At 33.8% G+C, this 27,130-nt stretch overlaps 3 protein-coding genes across 3 annotated transcripts; 2 read left to right on the forward strand and 1 right to left on the reverse strand.

The window, feature by feature from the left end:
- Positions 1–5,885: 5,885 nt before the first annotated feature.
- On the forward strand, positions 5,886–6,974 carry LOC133705569 (uncharacterized). Its single transcript, XM_062130852.1, has 2 exons — positions 5,886–6,412; positions 6,663–6,974. Exons 1-2 carry the CDS (start codon positions 6,050–6,052, stop codon positions 6,831–6,833), a joined length of 534 nt encoding a protein of 177 aa, XP_061986836.1. The 5' UTR covers positions 5,886–6,049; the 3' UTR covers positions 6,834–6,974.
- Positions 6,975–7,855: 881 nt separating this feature from the next.
- LOC133705562 (pumilio homolog 2) lies at positions 7,856–14,824 on the reverse strand. The gene is made up of 9 exons (XM_062130842.1): positions 13,658–14,824; positions 11,420–13,002; positions 11,188–11,329; positions 10,990–11,097; positions 10,340–10,552; positions 10,145–10,255; positions 9,421–9,615; positions 9,051–9,225; positions 7,856–8,306 (listed from the first exon to the last, which is right to left on the reverse strand). Exons 1-9 carry the CDS (start codon positions 14,288–14,290, stop codon positions 8,269–8,271), a joined length of 3,198 nt encoding a protein of 1,065 aa, XP_061986826.1. The 5' UTR covers positions 14,291–14,824; the 3' UTR covers positions 7,856–8,268.
- A 1,453-nt stretch (positions 14,825–16,277) lies between these two features.
- Positions 16,278–25,981, forward strand: LOC133679562 (E3 ubiquitin-protein ligase RDUF1-like). Its single transcript, XM_062102235.1, has 2 exons — positions 16,278–16,451; positions 24,498–25,981. The coding sequence occupies exons 1-2, from the start codon at positions 16,278–16,280 to the stop codon at positions 25,605–25,607; spliced, it is 1,284 nt and encodes a 427-aa protein (XP_061958219.1). The 3' UTR covers positions 25,608–25,981.
- The last annotated feature ends 1,149 nt before the right edge of the window (positions 25,982–27,130 follow it).

A 27,130-nucleotide genomic window follows, 5' to 3' on the forward strand; every position in this document is an offset into this window, starting at 1 on the left:
TTTTAAAGAGAAAAAAGTTGGACAGGGTGATTCCTCCCCCAGATGATTTGAGAATTTAAAGGAAACTTATTAGTGATTTGAGAATTCGTTTTCTTGTTTCTAGATCAATTATTTTAGTGCTATTTCGATTACTAGAACCAAAGAGATATTTCATAGTATGAACATCTTTGTAAATCTTATCAAATTAATTCAGAGAGTTAAAAATAAGAGAATGGAAAGAAAGAACCATTATCTTTCAAAGTAAAAACTTCCTTTTAATATGGGTTATGTTCATATATATATATATATATATATATATAGAGAGAGAGAGAGAGAGAGGAAGCAGTTATTTTTTTTAGTAACTCCTCTAAATATTTGGACCAGACTCATCCCTCATGGACGGAGCAAGCCTAACCCAATAATCAACATCTCTCACTCGCCCATGAAGTATTTGATCTATCTAATACATTATATTTCAAACTTGCTGAAGAATTTCATACTAGACAAACAAACTATACGACCTGAAGCACACGGTGAAAGGAGCTCTAACATAGGAACCTAATACAGGCCTATGTAGGAGACATCAACCTCATAATTAATTACTCCTCAAAGTATACTATTATACCCCAAGCATTTTTAGTTACAATAATTGAATATAATTCAATCCCCCAAGAATTTCATACTCAATTCATCCTTACAATTACAAGTATTCTAAATCATATCAAATTTATTCGAGTGATATGATCCTAGTCGATAAACATAAGTAATATTTATATAACTAAAATTAATTTTTTTCCGCTCTCATATCAATCACATCTGAATTAACTCATTTTCCTAGGAGTATTCCTTTAAGTCAAATCATTTCATGACTATAGTATATACTCCTAAAGTAGCGATCATTTACACATCACCTCATGATATAGTCAAAAGTCACAAAGGGTAAGATATTGAGATCTTATATATGATCTCTAACACTCAATCCCCCAAGAATTTCATACTCAATCCATCCATACAATTACAAGTATTCTAAATCATATTAAATTTATTCGAGTGATATGATCTCGGTCAATGAATATAAGTAACATGTATAGAACTAAAATTACTTTTTCTTTCGCTCTCATATCAATCAGATCTAAATTAACTCATTCCATGACATAGGATATACTCTTAAAGCAGAGATCATTTACACATCACTTTATTATATATTCAAAAGTGATAAACGGTAATGTATTGAGATCTTATATATGATCTCCAGGACTTATTTAATAAAAAAACAGGGATTCATTCTTTATTCTTGTAATGGTCATCAGTACATGTAATATGAAATATATGTTATAGTGGAGCTTACTCTTTTCTTATTTGAAGACAAAGAGTGCATGTTGTTGCTCTTCTTGTTAGAGGAAATGCTTCATACGAGTCCTAGTTTTATCACCAAAAACATAGATTTCAAATCAAAAATTCTCATTTACTCACTATTATTAGTGGCAGATGAATAATTTCATACTTGACTTTAATCATAATAGATATATGAATGATAGGAATTCACTCATATTGATTCTTTTATTTAAGAACCTCATCTTGGTCCCAACCAATGTAACTTTTTAATAATTACTTTGATTTAAAATTGCTCTCACTATGCCCAAATCGCTTATTGAGAATTAAAACTCAAATAATCTCATCTCTACTCACCTTATAAGTGTTAGAGATAATTACTCATATAAGTGAATCAATCTAAATCTATCGTTATACTTTAATAAATTATATTATACGATACTCACAATATATTCCATAAAACAAATAATGAATAACATGATATCATTATTATTAGTAGTGCTGGAACTTTGAACAACATAAATAGAAGCATCATCCTTAATAGATACATTAATGGTATCTAACACTATAAAATATTTTAATACAAAACCAGAACCATAAAAAAATATTATCTAGATATATTTTCACACAACAACCAACAAACACAATATAAAAGCCCAATTGTAGTATAATAAGAATAGACACAAGATTTCATTGAACTTTTGAAATGTAGAGTACATCATGAAAATAAAGTGTGCGACCATCTTAAAAATCTAGTTTGTAGGTACCGATCCCAAGCACAACAGCAGAAGCATTATTTCCCATGTATATGCATCTACTTTCCTTTGAAATTCGATGAAATTCCACAAAGGTTGTTTGATCCTTTGTTATGTGGTCGGTTGCTTCTAAGTTTTTAGCTTAATGCAATCGCAAGCAAAGTGACCAAGTTTACCACAATTAAAATAATTCATATTCTTGTCTTTTTTACCGCCATGTTTTCCATGCTTGTATTTATATTACTATTTGCTTCTATTCCTCTCTTGCCATATTTAGGACTCTTGCATTTGTCCTTCTTATATTTAAAGCCATATGCTCCTTACATCTTAGTTTCATATATGAAAGCCTTGTTTATAGGCTTCTCAGTGAGAAGTTGATCTTCTTCAAGCTCAACATGACGAACAACATCATCAAATATTTTGATGTTGTCATTGTGGGTAAGGTTAACACATATGTGCTCCTAATTGCTTGGCAAAGAACGGATCACAACTTGGACTTGTTGTTCATCGGTCATCTCATGCTCGACACCCCTTAATTCATTTATCATGTTAGATATAATTATAAGATATTGCCTCATTGTCCGATTTTGATGTTTCTTATAACCATCAAATTTGAGAATTAACTGACGAAGTCTAGTATTGGATGTTTCCCCATACTAAATCTTTATTGCATCCCAAGCTGCTTGGATTGAACGATGTCTTTCAAAACACAACATTATATCATTTCTCATGTTGCTCAACATCAAAATATGAGCTACATGATCCTTGCACTTATAGGTTTGATATGTTTCCATATCAAGCATGTGTTGAGCAGTGTTTCCTTACTCTGGCTCAGCCAACAGTTGTGTGATTATTTTTAGCATTTATTGCTCTTCCAAGAAATACTCAATCTTACGATGTCAAACATCACAATTCTTTTCACTTAATTTCTCTTCATGGTTTAAATTAGCAATAATACTTTTATATGCGGTCATATCAGGCGATATTGACACTAATTATAGATATTAGTATCTAATACAATTTAAATGACATTTATTGCCTCTTAATTCTAAATTAAACAAATAATAATCTAACACATACAATATAAATGAAAATAATATTAAACACTTAATCCATTTACATTTGTATGGTCTAATTATTATTGAAAATTTAAATAAGTGCAAAAATTATACTTTGTAGTTTCAACTAACAACTCTCATTGATCAAATTATATATATATATATATATATATATATATATATATAATGTAATTAAAACTTAAATTACAAAAAATATGCACTTCAACAAAAAAAAAACAACCAATTATCTTTAAAAAAATACTAAAAAAATAAAATAAAAATACAAAATTAAGAATAATAAATTTTAGAATTATTTTATATTACAAGTACATAATTAGGGTCTTCAATTACATCTACTTCATCAAAGTCATCTCCTCCAAGTTCATTCTGCTCAAACCATTGAATAAGTTTAGTAGCAACATCCAAATAACTTGCGCTTCTTCCAGTGTATTATATACCCTTTTCGGTATACTGATGTTCCCTATCAAGCAACATTTCATCATCAAGATTGTTGAAATCTAATGATTCCAGCCTATATTCCAACGATAGTTACACTGACATCCATTCTTCAAGCAAAGAATTAAAAACGAATAACATTTGATGTTCCATATAGAACTCGTAAACACCACCTATAATCAGTTTACTCATCCAATGGTACATATAATCAATGTGATCTTTAATTTTATGAACATGATTAATGGTATAACCCAATAAATGATCAATTTGTTGTTGTTTATCCACTACAACAAAAGGTATTCCAAAAGCATATAAATATAACAGTCAAAGGTATAATAAATAGGCTTTAAGGCGTGAAGATCACTATCTTTAAGGTATTAATTGCCCCCACTATATTTGTTATAGGGTTAAAGCAATATACCTTCAGGAGAAAAGCAAAACCTTAAACTTATAGACAACAACTTCTATAAGTTTATTAAAAAATTATATTTTGTTTTTTAAAAACGTAAACATAGAGTTTGTAGAGAAAAATTAGGGAGAGAAGAAGATTATTTCTTGTTTTTTTTTCTGTCAACATCAAACTGATATTTATAAATAAAATAACATCCTTTCATACCAAAGGGTCTATAGAGTTTAAAGACACATCTCTTCAGACCAATATGTCTATAGAGTTTAAAAAACAACTCTTCATTCAAATTATTTGAACAATTTGGCAAAAGGTGTCATGTATAATTATTAGATTATTAATTCTAAAAATTTAATTAATTATCATAAATTAATGAATTTCAAAAATAATAATAAAAAGCATTTATGTTACATAATATCAAATGCCATCATAACCTTTTAAAAAAAATTACACTACTGGAACTACTATCCTTACATTGATTATCCATATGAATTTTTAAAAAAATAGTTTCATTGTCTTTGTTCCCAAATTTTTTTTGTATCATACTTTGTTACAAAGTATACACATGGTTTGCCATATGAAAACTAGACAAATAGCATAGAATACACTCTTTGTCTTCAGAAATACAAATTTGACAAACATTTTTAGAATCCTTCTTTTAAATAATACATGGTGCAATCATTGATGCAAACAAAGAAATCGCATGTATTTATATGTATCAGGAAAAAGAAACGTTTGTACTATAACATATATATTTCATAAAATCTAATAAAATGCACATCTTAAAACCATACCCTGGTATCATTATAGATTTAAAGGAAACTTACTGCTGATCTGAGAATTCACATTCTTATCCTTGAATCAATTGCTTCAGTGTTACTTGATTACTAGAACAAAAAAAATATTTCACAATACGAACGTCTTTATAAATCTTATTAAGTTAATTTAGAGAGTCAAATATGGAAGAAAAGAAAAAAACAACTATTATCTTTCAAAATAAAAAACTTCCTCTTAATATGGGTTATGTCTCTGTATATATCTAGAGGAAATGACTACTTTTTTTAGTAGCTATTTTAGACATTTAAACCAGGCTCATCTCTCATGAGCAAATCAGGCTTAACCCAATAACCAAAATATTCATACCAAACACTATTTTTTTAACTCAAATACAAAAAAAAATGGTTATAAGAAATAAATCTCCTATAAATGTATTAATCTAAATATTTTATCTACATGTTGCGTGCAAACAATTCAACGACGATACAACCATATTAGGAGAAGGAATCACAAGCAGGGATAGCTGAGTGTTGACTCACAAGCTAAGATTGACTCGTGAGCTAAGATTGCGTGCACCCATGTTTGCTTTTTATGGTAAGGGTGCCTGTATTTTCTTTTATTACGTGGTTTCTTTCTCTCTCTAGAATCAAGTTTTGGGTTTTTGCGTATTAACTCTCAGTTTGTTAGAGAAACTGCTAAAATTAAGCTTTTTCTCCAAGCTGTTAGTAATTAAGCTTGTCTCCAATATTTTATGTTTTTTAATTTAATACATGTCAATATTTTAATTCTTAAAAATATTTTTTAATAATATATTTTTAAAAAAACTTCTTTTTATTTCATCAAAATAATATGAAAAAAAATAAACAAAAAAGTATTTTATATAATTTAATAATTTGTAACAATTACTTTAAATAAATTGATTTTTTATGAACTAAATAAAGTTAATTAACCAAAGAACGGTTCGTATAAAAATATAAGAAGAAATTTTATTACCGAATAAGTGAATATCATTATTAAAAATATATATAATAATTAAAACATAGAGAAATGAAAACTTCATTTATCGAAATATGAAGCCCAATGACCCAATCTTGGTTAGGACTAATAAAGGATCATGCAGCGTTTTGAGCCCATCGCCCATTCGAGGGAGAACACAGATGACATCAACCCATCATTTCTCTTCTTCTTCTTCTTCTATCTATCCTTCGTAGGCACTGACTTCTATTGCCAGGGTGTCGCAGAGAGAGGCGGAGAGCAGCAAGTGGCAAAGCAGTAGCAGATGCCCCATGGCGATAACATCATATCCTATGATCTCACTACCTCCACCACATCTTCTCTCCTTTACCAAGACCAAACCCCCTCCCTCTTGTATTCACAACCACAACCAAGCTTTAACTCTCACCTCCCCTCTCTCCTTATCCAATCCTCTACCATCAAAAAGAACTGTTCTTTATAAACAAGAAATTCATCGGAGGAGCACCCAAATTTGGAAAATTAAAGCAACCCCTGAAGAGGTCTTGCCTTCAGATACAACCCCACTGGAGAGTACCCAGCAGATGTTGTCCACCACTAATGATGATGGAGTTGGCAATATCATTTCAGCCCTCCTTTTCGTTGCCTTTGCTGCTCTATCCATTCTCACTATTGGGGTATATTCTAATTACTTTTCAAGATTCACATAATAATAACGGTGGTGGTGGTGGTGCTTTCTGTATGGTCAAAGTTGCAATCTTGAAATTGTGGTTATGGTTGTCTATAGCATTGCTCCATCTATAATCAAAATTCAAATGGTTAGCTTTCCAAGGCAAATAAAAATAATGGGCTTTTATTGTGGTTGATAAAAGTTGTGATTTTCGAACGTGGGCTGTTGCTAAATTGAGGTGGCTTCTTCGGTTGCAGATAATCTACTTAGGAGTAACAGATTTCTTGCAGAAGAGGGAGACAGAGAAGCTTCAGAAGGAAGAGGAATCTAAGAAGAAGAAGAGAGTGAAGAAAAGAAGGGTGAGAGCAAGGTCTGGGCCAAGAGGATTTGGGCAGAAGATCAATGAAGATGATGAATTTGATGATTAGCACATGTATAATGTAAGCTTGACTAGTCTTTTGTAAACTCCAATTTTGCAACATTGAAGATATTGGAGCTTTTCTTGATTCTTTCTATACACGGTGACTTATGCCACACGTACAATGTTGAAAATGTCTTATTGTCTACCATTCATCTGTTGTGAGAGTTGATTCTATGTTACCATTGTTAAGGAGACTAATTCACTTTAACTCAAGAAATGGAAATTGCAACAGGACATGGGTTTTGTCATAGTCCTCCAACTGTACGTAGAAGAAACAGTCACTGGTTAGTTTCTTTGAAATTGGATTAGATTCTTCACCATTGAAATTTTTTGGACCTTTTTAGTAACGGTGCTTAACCAAATATCATAGGGGAAGGGAGTGAGTTGTTGGGTTGTTTGTAAATTCAGCGAAGCAGCAGCACTGCACATAGCTCACAGGATTCAAACAGGCAACTAAAGCCAATCTGGAGTGCTGCAGTTTCGTGAATTCACTCACACTGCAGGTTTCAGAACTACGAAACTCAAGTTCAGAGCTGTACTCACCAACGAAGATATGATACCAACTGCTGTAAACTTTGCATATTGAAGCCCGGTGTTGTAGTGCTTATGGCAGTTGAGCATGTCTCCAACCCTTTCAAAACTGTTGCAGTTCGCAAGTAGAGAGAATATAAAGAATACCAACAATAAAAATGACGCAATGATGCATAATGAAGAGGATGACTGAGCCCATAGGTCTATCAAACAACTGTTCATAAACGTTTTGCACTCTTGCTTTTGCTTTTGGCGTGAGAATCCTTCTTCATTTTTATATATATAGTTATTCAAAGGATGCATACGACTTTAAAGAAGACGATGGAAATTGATTTCCCTGTCTAACAACTAACAATCAAACTTTTATCGGCCATAACAAGCGCAGAAGACCAATAAAAGACGAAAAATAAAAAATGAAGGTTCACTTTCTCCAGTATGGGAAGTGGCTGGGAAAGAAGAGAACCACGGCTAATTTTGTCGCACAGACAAAAACCATAATTGAACGGAAGAGAAATGTACTTTTAATAGAGAAAAAAGTCGAATCCGGATACATAGAAGAAAACTCTGCCCTCACCTAAACAATAACAGCTCTTCACATACCAACATTTTGTACATATCACGTTTAGACTACCCCGACATTTTTACACCCTTAAAAACTCGTATGTCATTTATCTCCTCTGCAGGGGGCATCAGGTGTGCATTCAACATCTGAACCTCGCTTGTTCAACTCTGTATAAACCTTAAACTACAGAATGTACAGTTTCCGATACAAGCAACAACTTTATTTTCAAACAGCCCATACCTGTCTAAAGAGATGGGTAGAGACGTAGCCATCAAACAGGAAGGAATAAAGAGAGGAAGCTCACACTAGCCTCGGTTAGCTGTACAAACAACTTTTTTTCCTATCACAACTAAGCAGGGTGCAGGGACTGTGCAGCACTTCTCCTTTCTGCAAGCAATTCAGAATTAATGAGAGCTAAATTGACATGGAAGGAATTGTATGGTCTTACTAGCTAAATTGACATGGCATGCATGCACACACAAGATGTTGCTCAGAACAACTAGCTATAAAAAGCAGTACCACCATCATCTTGCAAGCATTAGGTAGGTTTTGTTTTCATCAGAAGAGTAAACGGTAAAGAAAGCATAATTTGTTTACATAAAACATGTCCCAGTTTACATTTATATTGCCAATCAACAGCCTGTTCATGAAACATTTAAATATAGGCTCATATTTTTTTTAAGTGGATTAAAGATCGTAAACTGCAAGGTGAACACTGTATGACAACTTTCCAAAGCAAAACATATGTTTATATACAAATGCAAATGCATGCACATGCACAATGATGCAAAATAACTCATCAACTATTGGTTTGGTGAAATTCATGAATAAAAAAACTGGCAGCTAACTTTGAGATGCAATTGAAGATGCATATGAAACAGGTAGGTAGCATGTGTCTTCAAACCACATGAGGCAGCTATTATAGCACACCAATCCTTCATCCAAAAGCTTATAATCTGCCAAGGGTTCACAGGGATTTTGCGTGACAACAGTTAGACGCTCTACTAGCATATGCCATGTCAAGATCCACAACTAAGGTTACAAGGTACTAGTGTTATTTACTTCAATTACAGACAAGCATATCCACAAATCAAGCTTACATTAAATCATAAGCATTAAAATAATGCTTACCCCCAGCAGCAACAAGTTTCTCTACACGTGCAACAATATGCTTTCCATAGGTGTACTTCTTCAGTGCATTTAAATGGACTTTTATTCTTGTAAGGATCAGCTCACGCTGTTGGTCATCACATGTCTCCAGCACTTTTTGCACAACATAGTTGGCAAACTGATCTTTCATCATTGCCTGAGCAGACAAGGGAAAACATTAGCAGAAGAGATCGGGAAATGATTATGCTTAATCGTGCAACAGAAAGATACAGAATTTGGAACAGGAAGAAACAAAATTTGAAACACGTATGCACGCACAAACATGCATAAATAGTGGAAACTTAGAAAATTCTTCAATTGTAGCCTGCAAAAGTGTACAGAAGTTGCAAACCTGAAGAGGCTCATTTTCATCAGTAGTGCCAAGCATCTCATTGACCAGTATTTGGCGTTCAGCAGGACCACTAAAAGTTAAACACTTCTCCACAACATTGGAGGCAAACTTCTGCTGACTCATCTGGACAATCTTCCCAGCTAACTCCTTGATAATAGCAGATCGTTCATGAGATTTTCCATGTTCCAGCACATGCTGTTAAAACAGAAGCCAATGCTTAATCAATCAATAGAGATTAATATTAAGAGACAACATGAGAAGTGCCGTTAAGTAACAATATTTGGGAAGTGCAATTTTTAAAATACATAGCACAGGGAAATAACTGGCATCGGTAGAAGGAATTCCAACTGCCATATTGAACACTAAGAAAAGAAATGAAAGCAGTGCCATTTCTCCATCATCTCGCGCTTTGTCTGGGTGAGAGACATAAGCAAAAAGGAATAAAGATCTGTATCTTGGAAATTAAAGTTTACTCCCAATTTAAGATTCCATAAGAAGCGATCTAAGTCTTGAATACTATCAGGATGCGTCTTGCATTTGAACAAGCGAGGTTCATATGCATACTAATACATATGCAAGCATACTATTAGGATGCTTTTATAAAAAGCAGTGAGCTTTATATCCCATACCCAGTATCTAGATGACACAAAAGTTATAACACTCAACAAGAATGGTAGCAACTTATATGCATCCAAAGTGGGAGTCATTGAAATGCAAAACCAACCTGCACTACATAATTTCCATATTGATCTTGCGCCAACATACTAACAGCACCTAAAATCTCATCCATAACTTTACTCTCTGTTTTTGCGTCCTTGCAGTGTTCCAATATCCTCTGCAAAATACAGAAAGAGTTGCGTAATTTTCTTTTCTTTCAGAAAGGTCCACGTAGATTTGAAATAAGCAAACAGTTCCAAACCTGTATCACACGACACCCATATGGATGGGTGGAGAGATTCACAACTTGATCAAAGAATGTTGAGACAATAAACTGAATGTTATCTTCAGGAATACACTCGATGCACTTTTGGATGACATGGTTCCCATTCTGGTCACGTACACACCGCATTACATGACCATCGAGCTCTTCAACCATTTTTATTTTCTGGTCTAGGTCAACAACCTCAATGGCCTAAACAATATAAACAAAAGAACATGTTACTTGCTATCAACAACTTCAGTAGCTGCCCCTGATAATCATATTCATCTTAATTTGATTGGTGAGTTTTTAGGGATCCCCAAAAATTTGTGCATAATCACGCTTCTATTGTGTAATGATGAAGGCAAGAAACAAATACATAAGCAGTGCAGCCCCTCCAAAATAGGTAACTTGTTACCCTAATCGAGAATACAAGACACTTCATTATGCAAATTGGTGAGGACAACCCTAACAAATAATTCTTTGAGCTGTATGACCAAAACATTTTGTTTTTACACGAACCAGGAGTAAACATTTTTGTTCTCAGAAGCATACTTTCTGGCACCATAGTACCATAATCCACAAACAAAGATGTAACAGGGTGTATCACGTAACATTAAATTGCAAAATGGTAGCAAAACTAATGGTACCTTCTGGATCACTCGACAGCCATACATTTGAAGACTAAGTGTCAAAACATGACCAAAAAGATTGCCAGCCAATTCTCTTCTCTGTGATGGAAGGCCATGCTCGAAAAACTACATACAAATACATAGTTACTACTTTCATATGCGGAATCCATAAAAACGTAACAAAGTGCACCGTAACAAAGCATAGATATCTGGTACCTTCTGAATTACATAATTACCAAACACATCAGTCATCAGAGGAAGAGCCTGGGGCATGATTTCCTCATAAACCACATTTTTCTCATCCATTGTTGCAGTCTCAAGTTTTTGTTGAATGAATCGGCTCCCATACTGATCCGCACTGCTCATAAGGGATCTCAAATCATTGAATTATATTAAAAAAAAATTTATGACAATGAATGACCATTAGATTTTTTTGTTCAAGAGATACCTGAACTCAACAACATGACCAACAATTTCTGAGAGTTCAAGACACTTGGTTTTATTGCTCTTGAACTCTTCCAAAAGGGATGGAGCATAGTTTTCATCCATGTTACATCCTGCATCCAAGGGCCAGTGTCCCATGATGCCCCCAGCTAAGTTCCTCATTCCAGAAGGAAAACGCATATTCAGTTCATTGTGTCTTAAGGGACTGGCAGGTCCAACTGGGGAGTTTGGAATGACAGGGCTTGCCAGGGGACTTCCAGGATATGGCATACCAACACCAAAGGCAGGATTCCCAAAATAACCATGATGAGTAGAACTGCCAGATTTACCACCTAATGGGACACCATACTGTGATTTCTGAGATGATAGAAGACCATAAGCCTTTTGAATTTCAAGGAAATTCAAGTATGAATTACCCAAGTAGTTCCTATCTATTGAGGGATCATTAATAGCAGAGAGCTGGGTAGCAGCATAGTCAGGAGTCCTCAAGTACTGGAGATACATAGGATCAACAAAAGGTGCCTGAAGAGCACTACCTGCTATTGTACTCCCCCCTCTCCCAAGATTATAAGACTCCAACGAAGCAGCAGTTAGATTTGTTCCAGACCCCAAACCACTTCCGAGCACTCTTGAGTCCATTCCAGGGATGGCCATAGCAGATGCGGCAGCAACATTTTCAAATAATGGTGGCAGATTACCAGTGCCAAGCTGCTGAGCAATCATGGAAGCCAATGCTGGATTCATGGAATACCCACTCAGTCCATAGTTTGGAAGTGATGAATTGATACCATCTAGATGCTGATACTGTGCAGGTAAGCCACCTCCACCACCAAGAGCCGAGGTAGGTGATCCTTTCATGTAAGAATTGCCAGAAGGAAAGGCCAATTTTTGTAGTTCAACCTGCCTGTCAGCCATCAAGGATGGGCTGTTGAGGTTTGATCCACCACCATTACTCCTAGCCAAATCAGAATATGATAAATTGGCAGATTGAGGAACAGAAGACATATGTAAATGCCCAGATTCAGACTTCTTTATGTATGTATTTTGCTTCAGATGATTCTGGCCACCTTGGAGGCCAAAGAGATAATTCTGATGGCTGTCAACATCCTGTTCAGCCTGTGATGGCAAATGGCTTTCTTCATCTACTCCACCATTTGTTGCCAAGTTCATGCCAGAAAACGCAGCTACCAACTCTGAAGGCTCCCTGATACCAGATGAGACACCAATGAATGAGTTTGAACTAGCAGTGCCTCTCTTTTCAGATGCACTAACTCTCCCTTGTCCAATGGGTGTAGGACATGGACTAGGGGCCCTGGCAACGTGTTGAGGATCAGGAGTAGTACTCCTAGACAAGGAGGCACCAAGAGCAGCAGCATAACTATAAGAAGGTTGGCCTATATTTTGGACAGGAGAGGAGCCCTGGCCATTTGCACCAGATCGTAAAGTATCTGCAGATGATAATTCACGGCGCAAATGAGCCAACTCCGCTTCAGCTGAACCTAAGGTCTCAACGTTTTCATTAAATGCATTACGACTAGCCGGGCGAGATGGGGGCCCTGTCACAGGAGTTGCACGCCCCAAATCATCCTGCATGGATATAAGATACCAAATCATAAATATAACAGTGGAGTGGACAATCTAAAGAAGGCAACTTTTAGGCCATAGACAATGCCCTTGAAATTGGTATCCCAATCCAAAGCTTGAGTTCAAAGTGTATGTCTAGCATGGGGCCTCGTAATGGTCTCGTCATTCACACAGAACTAAATCCCACACAACTAAAAGCTCCTCAGAGTTCACAAGTTAAAACATACCGACCAGTTCATAGACTTCTTTACTGTGTATTCGAGAATAAAAATAACTAAATATTGCATCAATTTGTCATGATCGCATTCTTAATACACCTCCAATACCATTTGTACACAAACAAACTGAAACCAAAATAATAGCAAGGCATAGAGAATGATACAAAAAAAAAATAACCCAGGTAAAAAAAAACTGATTTTCTGTAACATTCAAAGTAGAAAATTAGAAAAGGACAGCAAAAAACTTGTTTATTTCATCCATGCACAAATAAGATTGTGCCAATCCTTAATAGGAAGCACCGAATACCACAACGGGGAATTCAAGGAAAATAATCCAATGATATTCTTGATGCCAGAAAGCAATAAAGAAGATGCTACGCAAAAGCCAGAAATTTACAAACAAACAGAAACGTGACTTGAGCAAAATCATAGAAATGCACCTGAAATATTTCAGCAAAGCTCTTCTGTTTGCTGGCAAGTCCTAATCCTGGTAAACCAATCAGCCCGTCACCACCCCATTCAAGTGAGCCAGAAACCTTCTCTGACTCAACCTCACTGTCTTGATTCCTCGATTCAAACCCTGGTGGCATTGAAAACATTGATCTACCATTACCATTATCAGCTCTACTACCTTTCCTCCTATCTCCAATCCCACCTAAGACTGAACTTCCACCCTTCAATCTCTGCGCAGACCTCCAATCTTCCTTCGACAGCAAAGGAGGAGGAAGCCTAGGGTTCAAATTCACATTTGAATAGTAATAAGATAAGTAAGCTGGATCAGACCTAAGCTCCTTCTCGGACGTGAAACCATTCCCATTTTTTCCACCAATAAAGTCTGAGAAAGAGGCACCACCATTACCTCCGCCGCCAAACAAGCCCCCGACTGCATTCAATGAACCCTCCACGGTTGGAGGAGCAGAACCACTCCTATACAAATTGAGCTCTTTCTCACGATCATCAGCTTCTTGCCTACGTTGCTCACGCAACAATAACCCTATCTCCTTCTCTAAATCATCACCGAATGATCCATCATTAGCTCCTATCATCGGTCTCCTTCCCAATTCAGATAGCATATTCAAAACCCCAATTTGATCATTACCCCCTATAACAACTCAATAACTGATCAACACCCACCAGTTATAATCAAACCCTAAAACCTAAACCGTCTCCAAAATCAAAACTTGTCTACGTTAGAAATAGCCAAAACCCTACTTACAGCTTCAAGATGTGAAAAGATCAAAACTTGTACACCTACTAAATTGATGAGCATCAATTGCCCACTCCTAAACTGCAAAAACTTCAATTTTCAATCATAAAACATGTTAAAAAAGATGGGGCTTTCCTCTCTTATCTTCTAAATCAATTTTATGAAACAAAGCACACAACTTTGCGCACCATGTTTCAAGCAGCAAAGATTGTGTGAGAAATAGATAGATAAAGAAAGAGAGCAATTTTCATTGAAGAAACAAGAAAAACATGGAAGAAGAGGGTTTTATAGTGGGCTGAGATCAATCTGGCGGCGATTGGCCCTTACAAGAACCCTTAGGGTTTTGTTCTAATGCGGAGTGATGAGCATCAACTATCAAAAGAAAGACTTTTATTAGAAGCAGTGAGATATTTATATATTAAAAAAGAAAAGAAATTTCTTTTATTGGTACGAATCCTACGAAGAAAAGGAAAAATAAAAATAAATAAAATACTTTATTTATTAAGTCCAATCCTAAAAGAACATGGGTAATTGACAAAGTGACAACCGACTGATGTAGAGAAATCGGTAGTCGAAAGAAGATAATGATGTTTGGTTTTTCCTCGTCCCGTGTGTCCCAAAACTGCTAAACAACAACAGAATTCCATGGTCTTGCACGTCAGCTTATTTAGAGTCGGTTTTTACCCTCTTTGGTCTTTGCCTCTCTTTTTTTATTTAAATTAAAAAATACATTTTAGGCATTAAAACTTGAGTAGAAGAATCTGTTAAAGTAGCAATGTATTTCAACCATCGGTTTTTGTTTTTATCTTCCTCAATTCATCGCCATTGTTGTGTTAAGAAAACAATATACCAAGAAAACTCTCCTCTTTTCCTTTTTCAGCTATTTGGTTGAGTAATTAACTTACTTTGCCCTAATGAGTGTGCTATACTAATGCCAGAATTTATGTGGGCAGGTTTTGTGGGAAATCTTCACTAACAAGCAGCTCTTAGCTCTCCTTGGTTTGTTGGAGGAACAGGGGGAGGGGGCGGAGCTACAAGCAATTGTTCATGGGGTTTTAATCTTCTTGTTTTCAAGGTTTCCCTCTTTATTTATGAGCTTTTTCCTAGTTTGATAAATGATGCTGTGACAGAGTTTTGCTTCTATTTTCTTCTTACTGTTTAGAGGTTTTTTCTGTACCATTTTATTTTTATTTATTTTTATGGTTTTTAAAATTTTAAAAACAAAATGTGAAAACTTATTTGTTTCTGTTAATGGATTTCAATAAAAAAAAAATTGGCTCAGTATTTTCAAACCTTCACAAACCAAAAAAAAAAAAAAGGTTCGACAACACTATCATTGTACATTTCGAAATCAAGAAGGCTCCAGGATGTAGTGACTGGGCTAGGATCAAGTCCACGAACATACCAATATTGGATCTGGGTCCAGGGATTAGATTCAGGTTTAGGTTGTTTACAAGTTGGATCAAGCACAAGTCCAGCACATGAGAGCTTCAGTGAGCGGTTGTTGTGATAAGATGAGGGCAAGATGTCGGGAGATAAGGATGGAGTCCGAGGCCTTCCAGAGTCGAGTGGGGGCAAGGATGGAGTCTAAGCAACTCTGAGCATAGTTATTAAAACTCGACCAGCCTGACAGATGAACTTGAAATCTGATTGATTTAGTAGCTGAACCAGTATGAGTAAGATAAAAAACCGAAATAAATAAAAATTTAGCAAAACCCGGTTGAGATTTTTTTTTTTTTTTCAAATGTCACAACTCCTGCAGCTTTCATAATTCCATTTCATCTCTATCTGAGTTTTTTTCTCGGTTCAGCTCTAGCTAGAGAGACATGGCAGCAAGTCTTAATAACGAATACATGGCTTTATGCCTTGTTTTGATGATTAGCAGTTTTGGTTTGTGTTTGGTCTCGACACATGCAGAGCTTCGAAAGTTTGAACAACCTGCAAAAACTAATGGGACACTTTCCTTTCTGATGCTTGGAGACTCGGGCAGAAAAGGTGCTTTCAACCAGTCTGTAGTTGCTCTTCAGGTTCTACCAACTTCCTTGCTTTTCTTTAATTTATATCATGTTTTGTATCTTTGTGTGCTTTTCTTTAATTTAATACTGTAAGCTTTTCATTAAAAATGGTTTCGAATTAAATTAAGTAAATTGTCTTAATATATGCCCGATACTTCATGATATTTTATTTGGTTAACTTTCAGGGTCGTTGCTCTAATGGTGCATGCGATCTCTTTTATTGTCATCATATAATCTTTTATAGTGGTGTTAAAATCATCTCGATAAACTTTTTCTAATGGTGTATTAGTATCCATGATGGAGCAATAGTTAGTCTCCAGGTGGCTTTTCTTACTTCTCGTCTTGAATATGATATTGGTAACTCTTTTTTTATAGTTGATTATTGATAATTTCTTTTTTTTTAGACCCCACGAGGGTCTCTCAGTATTTTATATTGATTAAATACATATTATTTTGAGTAAAATACAACTCAAAATATCACAATGATGAAATTACACTTTAGTCCATTCTCTTTACAAAAAAACAAGACTCATGAGTTATAAATACACCATGAATCTTTTGAACTCAAGGTTCAGAATCTTCTCTTTCTTAATATTTTTAGTATACATCTTTTCAGAGTCTATCTTTCTAAAATATCATTGTACTTTCTCTCTTTATAAAGTTATTGATTTAAACATATAAAAGTCTCGATATCCATCAAATGATACCTTTTGCAGGTACAAGCTACAAGTCACCTTAACTTACCAAATACCATTAGTTATCAATTATTAACCACTTAAGCTTTTCATATCAAGACATCAGACACTTTGGCTAAAAAAAATAAATTAGATTATTTGAACTAAGAGATTAACCATTTTTAATGAAAAGCTTACAGTATTAAATTAAATTTCTTCAGTTTTTTATCTGACAACTTGTTTTAATTTAATTTTTTTTGGCGATTTCATCCTCCAGTATTAAATTAGATGGGAATTGATTTTTTTATTGAACTCGGGTCTAAGATTTAACAGGTTACAGGTTTGGAATATTAGCCTAGTTTTAAGGGATTTGCCATTGTTTGCTTTAAAAAAAAAACTGATGTTTCATCCTTCAATATTTATTTGTTTTTCAATTTCATTCTTCTTCAATTTTTTTATCTGTTAAATTTGGTCTTCATTGTTTTGATTGTTATATATTTTGTTTTTTTATAATTGAAGATTTTTTTTGCAATTTCATTATCATTCAATTTTTTTTTCTTATGCGATTAGATTCTTATTTTATTGCAACTCATTTTACTCTTGTAACTTTTTTTAATATAAATTGTTTTTGCGATTTCCTCCTCCAACATTATTGAACCCAGGTTTAGGATTCAACATGCTATTGGTTTAAAAGATTAACCCAGGTTTAAGTGATTCGATTAAATTTGATTGTTTTTTTAAGATAATTTTTTTTTAGTTTCATCCTTTAGTATTTATTTATCTCTTAAATTTTATCTTCATTCTTTAATTGAACCCGAGGTCAATTAATACCCGATCAAGGCCCAGACAGGAGGAGGATATGAGAAGGAAAAAGAAAGAGGCAGGTTGTTTGATCGGGTAAGTCATTGTGGTCATGTCCATTACTCGAGTTGTAGGTTAACACAGGTCAATATAATGTGTCGCCTTTTTTTTATTGCACTTTCTATATTATTATTATTATTATTGCAATTTAATCATTTGAGATTTTATTGTTTCACATTTGAGTTAGGGTTATCCATAAGTTAAAATGATAGCAATATAAAAATATTTTTAACCAAATCACCATTTAGGTAGGGTGACAAATTCTCTCTTGGCCCGTTAAGTTGAGTAGGTCACTTCAATTTTTGTTTTACATTTATCAACATATATGGTGGTATATTAATTTGATCTAATATATTAGTCAATTTTTTAATTTTCATTTCAAATATTTTATTGTATTCATAAAAAAATTTGTGACACTTGCTTCTTTTTTTTAAAATGTAGTGATTGAATTTTGATCCAACAAAATATGGGCCCGAGCGAGTAATTAACTAGATAGAATGATCTTTCTAAAATATAAAATTAGTAAAAAAAAAAAAATGGTTACCAAGGAGTGTAATTGTATGATCGAACATAGACCCTCTGTCAAACACATAAACCCAACATAAGTCAAAATTCACGTGTATTTGTATTATGATTGTTCTGACTGTTAATCCCACTATCAACCTCTCTTGACTGAATATTAAATGATCAACTATACAATATAATCATTGTATTTAATGAAGGCTAATCACGTAATCTATGCTAATTACACTTTATATCAACGTATTCGTCCATCATCTTCTTCTTACCTTTATTTTTTATATGTAAATCTTTCCTTGAGTTAAATCAATATCGCATAACTTTAATAAGATAAATATTTAAATCAACAAATAGTCTTTTAAAACCAACTCTAAATTAATCAACAAATATCTTTTTAACTTTTAAAAATATAATTTACTAGTTAGATTCTAAATTTATTTTTTAAAAATTATTAGTTTGAGTCTTACAAATCTCATAACTACTAGAGATTTATATATTTGTTAACTTTAAATCCTGTAAAATTAATCAAAACGCGTATAAATTAACCCAAATTCAGGTTAATAAAAAATAAAAAACAAATAGTCTTCTAAATCAAAATAAATGATCAATCCTGCCTTAAATTATAGGGTTTTCAAATCAACCAATGCAAGTTTCTCCTGCAACCAGGTCAGACAAGCTTCATCATCTCCTTTATCTAGAGAATTTATATAGCCTTGCCGCTTCAAATCCTAACCCATAATGTCATCAGCAGCACCATCATCGTTGCCAGCATTGCTGCACCCTCATCACCTCCGCCGCCGCGCCACCTTCACCATTTTTTAGGCAACAGTGAACTCTCGAATACGGGGGAATGCCTTTTTGACTTGTAAACGAGGCCAGCGTGACCATCCTCGAGGTTTATAAAAATCACGTTACCTATGACGAACAAAACCGAGTCAATGTTTAATTTTTCGCAGCGACTTTTCATACCCGACTTGTTACACAAGAACAAAGGGTTTCACGGGAAACCGTACATGAGATGGACCCGGTGGGAAATGACACGAGGTAATATCATATTAGTTTTTTTACCTGTATTTCATCTCGGGTAAAATAATTATTTTAAAAATTTTAAAAAATATAAAAACATTATAAAATAAAAAATTTGATACATACTAGAGAAAAACACTTTTAAAATACTGAAATATTGACATGATGGATAGTATATTGTTTTTTTAAAAAAATATAAAGATAACAACATTTTGAATGAACTCAAGCAAAACCTGGTTAAATTACAAAATTCATGATTTGGAGTGTGAATATGATAACCCCATGTAACATCTACCAAATATTAAAGGTAAAAAATGAAAAAAAATAAATCTAAAAAAAAAAATCTTGATGTGTTTGGGATTATGATAGCAATAATAGTTCAAAGTGTTTTTTGCTTTGAAATACATTAAATTAAAGTTTTTTTATTTTTTTAAAAAAATTATTTTTGACATCAACATATCAAAAAGATCCAAAAACATAAAAAAATTCATTTTAAGTAAAAATAATTCAAAATTTTAAAAAAGGAGCTTTGCACAATATTTCCAAACAAAACCTAAATCTAGATCAATGGTCGGTGCCACACCACATGCTGAGAAAATTTAAAACATATATTAAAAAAGAGTTAAGGTGATTCAAGTGTTTATAAAGAAGGAAAAAAAAATCAAATATTGTAGTCATTAAGCCGCATGAGTTCCATAAAGATCTTTTAACATAATAGTATGAAAATAAGGCAACCATGATTTAGTTATATGAAAAACCAAGTAAATATAAATAAATCTTCCAAACATGAGTTAATCTTTGATATTTAAAACTCATTAAATCTTAGACTCGTGTTCAGTAAAGAAGTCTAATTTTCAACCAATACAATGATGAACAACCAATACAATAATGAAGGATGACATTAGAAAAAAAATAATTCTAGACTTGAGTAATTAAGTCAATAGGTTTAATAAGCTCAATTATTTTAATACTATAGTAAAAGATAATTGTAATTTAATAATATAAAAAATTAAGTAAACTTTAACAAACCTTGAGTTTTTTTATTAAATCAATAATAACGTATAAACCCGTGAAAAGATCCAATTACATCTTATAAAAACCCTTGTGCTTTTTGGTTTGAAAAACAAACATGTCTCTTCATTATTTTAATGAACAGTGATTTCTCTATTGTATCATGGGAATTTCCCACATTGTCTAGTTTATATTGATTAATGATGCAACTTCAAAAATGTTTTTTATTTTCCCTATTGAGCTAAGATTAATTTATGCGTCAACTGCGATTAAATTTCCTAAAAGCGATTTTAAGTTGAACCTTCCGTATCATTACGAAGCATCTATTTCTTTATTTTATAACAATAATATAAAAAATTAATAGTCTATTTGAAAATGTAGTTGCAGTTGCTTTTTAAAATATTTTTTATTTTTTTATTTTTTAAAAATTATTTTTAATATTAGCGTTTCAAAATAATTTAAAAACTCTAAAAAAATATTAATTTAAAACAAGAAAAAAATTAAAAAAATTTTAATTTAAAGCACAAAAATAAATAAAATTTAAATTTCACTTGCGAAGATATGGTGCGGAGAAGATGCGAGGAAAGGCACCTCCACCGGTCAAAGATAAAACGGGGTCCAAGGAAAGGCTCCGATTCGGCATCAATCTTGTTCCCTTGATATCCAGATCTCAATTTACTGTACGCAGCACTGTTTCATTTTCCCCCCAATTCGTGTCTCGCAATAATTAATAGTTCCCATCACACAGCGGCCCCAATAATTACTCGCTTTAAACGCATGCTCCTTGCCAGAAATATAGGCACCCTTGAGCCTTCGGTAAACATGAAATCCAAGAAAAGACATGCCGAGTAATAAGTGCTCACCAGTCCCTTTTCCTTTTCTTTTCTGGAGCGCTACACGAAAACCCTCTGGGTCATAATTATTAAATTTGCCTGCCCGAATGATCAATTCATAATCCTGGGCTCGAGTTCTTTCCAAATTGGTCTGGAGATTGGTTCGATCTAACATAAATAACTTGATTAAAAACCTGTTTTAACCCGAGTAGGACTGGACTTAATCAATTTCAATGGTTTTTTTATTAATATTTTTTTTTATCTATAAGAAAGTCATTTAATTTAAAAAATGAAACAATATTATTTTTGTATTGACCCAATAAACTCACGAGTCAAACCTTAAACTACATGAAATTCCAACCGGATGTAATCACTATACATTAGGATGTCAGATTGCTCACATTTAAGCACTTAAGCATGCATAACCATGAGTTTGTAAAGAAATCAATTATAGGATTGAATATTGGAGTCCACATTTTTTTGATTAACGGGGCGCAATCCATCCCCACTGTAAAGAAATTAATCACTCTGTACAGGTGGTTTAATTTGAAGTAGTTAGTTGTCCTGCTATACACTACGGTGCAAATTTTTTTTTTTTTTTTATAAAAAAATTAAAATCTAAAAATATTAGATTTACTTGTAAAGTTAGATTTAAGAGTCTTGAGTTTAACTGAGTGTCTGATCTAAGAGCAATATTTATAATATTAATTATAATATCAATAATACTAATAATAATATTAAAGTTGCATAACCCAAGTTTAAGTGGATCTCTCTACAATGTCAGTTCCAAGAGTCTTTGGGTCTGACTGCAACACTAGATCTAAAAGTCTTGGATGTAAGCCTAGCTGTAAGGTTGTGTCATAAAAGTGTAATAACTAAATAGAATGAAATTTAATATTCAAAAATAAAATTAAAAAAAAAATTAATTGAAAAGAAAAAAAACAAAGCAGAGTATTATTCCAATGAAAAGTAAAATCTCCTCGTGAGATAATCATAAAGTTTAACTTTCAATCAAATTAATATTAAAAGATGAAATTAAAAGAAAAAAATTAATTAAAAAAATAAAATTTGAATCAACTAAATTAAACTGATCATACTAGGGATCCGTGTCATGAGAATGTAATAACTAAAAAAAAATATTAACGAACTAAATTAAACAAGAAAAATTAATTTAAAAAAAAACCTGAAAAAAAATAAATAAAAAGCATCTTCCTTTTAATGCCTTTTAATTCATAGTTAATTTATAAAACACACTTTATTTCCATAAATAATATTACAAAATCCACATTCAAATCTGAAAAATATCTCTTTATATTATATTTAAAGAGGGTGTTTGATAATGTAATAGTGATTATTTTTAAAGTATTTTTTACTCAAAAATATATTAAAATAATATTTTTTATTTTAAAAAAATTATTTTTCACATTAGTACATTAAAATAATATAAAAAAATTAATTTAAATTAAAAAAATAAATATTTTATTTTTTTAAATACTTTTAAAATATAAAAAAAAACTAATCTTAACCTGGAATACCTACTCAGGTTAAACTTTGAGTGGATCGACGGTGAACAGTTTCTTTTTACCGGCCGCATCGATATTCGATAGGGCAGGATCGAAATTGAAGTCCTTCTATAGAAACAAAAAATAAAATCTAATTGCAGGATTAAAATTGGAGTCAGTGGTTTTGGACAGGCAGGCCAATCCACTCCAACGCAAAGGAGTTGAGAGACTAGTCGTTCGGATTCCTCGCAAGATGCCTCGAATCGACAGGTGACTTTGCTTGAATTTTCAAACTGGGCGTTCTCTCCTCAGTCAAACCCAATCCAAGCTATGTGCCACTTGTCTAGTAATACTGTACACAGCAGAATTCTAAGCCCTTGTAGTCCTAGCTGTCAAGTCTACCTTAACTCGTAGGGCACTGACAAGGTCTCCGGTCAATACTCAGATCACGAAACCCCTCCTGCGATTTGTATTTTATGTCAATTTGCCTCTTAAATATATAATATTTATTATAAATCCCCTCGAGGTCTTAGTTTCATTCATACCAGTCTTGTTTTGAAGGCAATTGAATTGACAAGTCAAGAACGAATGCTCGGCATTAAGGGTTTTTAATTATTTTTAGAGGGTGTATGTGTTAGATGCGCTTATTTAATTTTTATTTATGATTTTTAGATTTGTGAGAGAGTAAAAAAAAAAAGTTGCTTGTGTTTTATTTCAATGATTTTAAAAAATATGATCATTATTGTAAAGAGAACTGATTTTGGTTTGTTGTTAATACTATAATTATCACCTCGCATAGATTAGTTGTATCTATATAATATCAAATAAATAAAATTACCATGTAAAATATATAAAAAAATTCTCATAAAAAATAAAAAAAAACCTTAAAATATTAATAATTCTGTGATGAATATAAAATGTTTTTTAAAAATATTAGTTAATCATCTAATAAGTAACACAGTAATAAAAACTTTGGATTAAGGGGTTTGCTCTTTCTTTGATATCTGATTCGAGCCCTATAATTGTTAATATGATAGTTAACAGAAAATAATATAATCATTAATTTTTGAATTCGTGAAATTAGTTAATGTGTACGAAAATTAATTTAAAAACTTACTTTAAAAAAAATAGTTAATTTGACTGTAAATAGAGTCAAACTTTTATTAAAAGGAAATCTTAAACTATTTAAGCATCGAATAAAGATATAAAACTTTATTATCACTAACTTAAACCAAATTTTTGACATAAAAATTACTCCACCGCTTGCGAGGTTGCGCAACTAGTTGCAAAAGGCAGCCGAGGCAATTTCCAACCGCAAGAGAGAGGGATGGCATAGAAAACAGAATACAAAGGGGGTGCTTTAGGGCTTTTCTTGTAGCTTACCCAATTATTGAAAACCGCCTTTTTCTCAAAAAAATAAAATAAAACAATGAAAGCGCGTAACCACGTGACGCTCACGCGTAACATCCTGTATTTGATCCACCGGGAACGCTCCTTCGCCCTCTCATTTTGTTTTCGCACTCATAGCCCGCCATCCCAAGTTTCTTTCACGCGTCTCTTTAAAAGCCCGACGCCTCTTTCTCTCTTCTCATTTCTTTCGCACACTACAATCATCACTCTTTCTCTCTCTAGCTACTTTCCGATCTGACCATGGCTTCAACGACGGCCACGTCGTATTGGTGTTACAGATGTGCACGCTTCGTCACCGTTTCACCTCGCAACGACGACGAAGAACAAAACCACGCCAACTACATCACGTGTCCTCACTGCGACGGTGGGTTTGTCGAAGAGATCCAATCCAACTACGACAACCGTCGGAACCGTAGTCGGGTTTCCAACTTCATCCGAAACCGCCGCAACGCTGGCGACCGGTCTCCGTACAACCCGGTGATCGTCCTCCGCGGAACAAGCCCCGCCGCCGCTGCCGATGACAACGATGAAGGAAGCGCCTACGAGTTCTACTACGACGATGGAACCGGGTCGGGTCTCCGACCCGTACCTGAGACGATGTCGGAGTTTTTAATGGTTTCTGGTTTTGATCGCTTACTGGACCAATTATCACAGATTGAGATAAACAGCTTAGGCCGGTCGGCCCCTAACCCGCCGGCGTCGAAAGCCGTGGTTGAATCAATGCCTAGTGTAGAAATAAACGAAACGCACGTGGTTTCGGAGACGTACTGTGCAGTGTGTAAAGAGGCATTTGAGATTGGAGACGAAGCTCGCGAGATGCCTTGCAAGCATATTTACCACTCTGATTGCATCTTGCCCTGGCTTGCGATGCGAAATTCTTGTCCGGTTTGTAGGCACGAGTTGCCTGTGGATATTTCTGACGAGGAGGCGGAAGGGGAGGTTGTGGGGTTGACTATATGGAGGTTGCCTGGAGGCGGGTTTGCTGTTGGGAGGTTTAGTGGTGGGAGGAGAGGTGGAGAGAGGGAGTTTCCGGGTGTTTTTACGGAGATGGATGGCGGTGGGAATGGTGGGCTTAGTGGGAACAGGAGGCCTCGAGATTGGGATTCTTGGGTAACTAGGAGTAGGGGAAGGGAGGGCAGTAGTGGCAGTGGGGGTTTTAGGAGAGTGTTTCGTGGTTTGGGTTCGTTTTTTAGGAGGATTAGGCCTAATTCGTCGTCAAGAATGCATGATGTATCTGGAACTGAATCGATTGAGAGAAGTTATTCGAGTCATGTAACAAGGAGGAGGAGAGGATTGGATTTGGGAGTTGAGGAGGGGGCTGATAGGTGGTGATATCATCTGGTGATATGGAGAGGTGAAGAGACGGACTGCTTCTTCTGATAAATGTATGTATATACGTAGCACTTAAACAGGTTAAGAATTTATTTATTTTTCATTTACTGAAAGAGAGTGTATTTGTAATGAGTAGAGATTTCTCGTCTCTTCAAATGGAAAAATTCTTTGTATTTGCCGCAGAAGGATAAATGATTCAGTTTTGTTGGTTCTGAAATTTTGAAGATAGATGAACTGAAATAGGTGATAATCCACAGTGTAGAAGAGCAAAATGCCTCGTCTTAAAAAAAAACTTTTACTGGCAATTTCCTTGTTATTTGCAGTATCACTGGAAACATCATTCTATGAATTAAATTTCTACTTTTGGCAGTCTATTGAGTTTGTTGGTTGCCTCCTTTCTCTAGCAAGTCACAGTATAGCTGATTGGGTGTGCTTTGCCGTGTATCTAGATGGGATTGGGTTATTGGGGATTAAGCGGAGGATGACTGAATTTAGCTCATCTTGCACAAAAACATTAAGTTATTCCACAGAGCTTAAAAGCAGCATGAGATCAGATCGCTCATTTTTTCTGGTCAAATCATGATCTTTTTAATGCTTCCACGGGGGACTGTCTGATCCATTCATTTCTTAGTAAAATGATGCGTGACTGGAATTTTTGGCCTTGTTAATGAAAAAGCACCTACCTTTGCTTGCTCGTGCTTCCAGTTTTCGGTCTTCTTTTGCCTTGTGTTCCGCTTTACAGTATTGTGAGTGGTCTATTTGTGGAGCTTTGAGCAATGATAATGGAAAGTTAAATCCAAGTATAATCTGCCAAAACGTCTGTATGTTTGTGGTAGAGGTCTTTACCATGGTTGTAAGAGTAGAGGTGGAGTGAAACTCCCGTCTGTTTTTCCATTTGCTACAATGATCTGGTTTCAAGTTAGAGATTATCTTAACAACACATTCTTTGTATTGATATGGATATGGTGAATTTAGAATCATTTAATAAATTCTTTTGATCGATTCAGGATTTGGATTCAAAAAGTCAAAGAAGGCAACTTACTCTTTAAATATCAAACCCAACGCCTCTATCCAATTTTATAAGAAACTCAATTTGTGTTTTTTTATTTAGAAATATATTAAATAATTTATTTTTTATTTTTTAAAATTTATTTTTTATATTGACATATTAAAATAATTTAAAAATATAAAAAAATAAAATAAAATCTTTTAGAATAACAATTTAAAAACATAATATAATAAAATAAAATCTTTTATAATGCAATTCCACAACACTTTTAAACATACTCCAAATCTTCTGTTTCTAGTGGAAAGAAATTTCATTAACGTATTTTTATTGTATTATGTCATGACAAATTATATCAATCATATCAAGTGTTTTTTAACGAGAATCTATTTTAATTAGTTAATTTTTGAATTTATTTTAAAAATTATAAGTTCGAATCTCATAAATATCATGTATACTGAAAATTTATTTAGTCATTAATTTTAAGGCTTTGAGAAATTAATCGAGATGCATGTAA

The sequence above is a fragment of the Populus nigra genome, chromosome 1 (genome assembly GCF_951802175.1).
Source record: "Populus nigra chromosome 1, ddPopNigr1.1, whole genome shotgun sequence".
Lineage (NCBI taxonomy): Eukaryota > Viridiplantae > Streptophyta > Magnoliopsida > Malpighiales > Salicaceae > Populus > Populus nigra.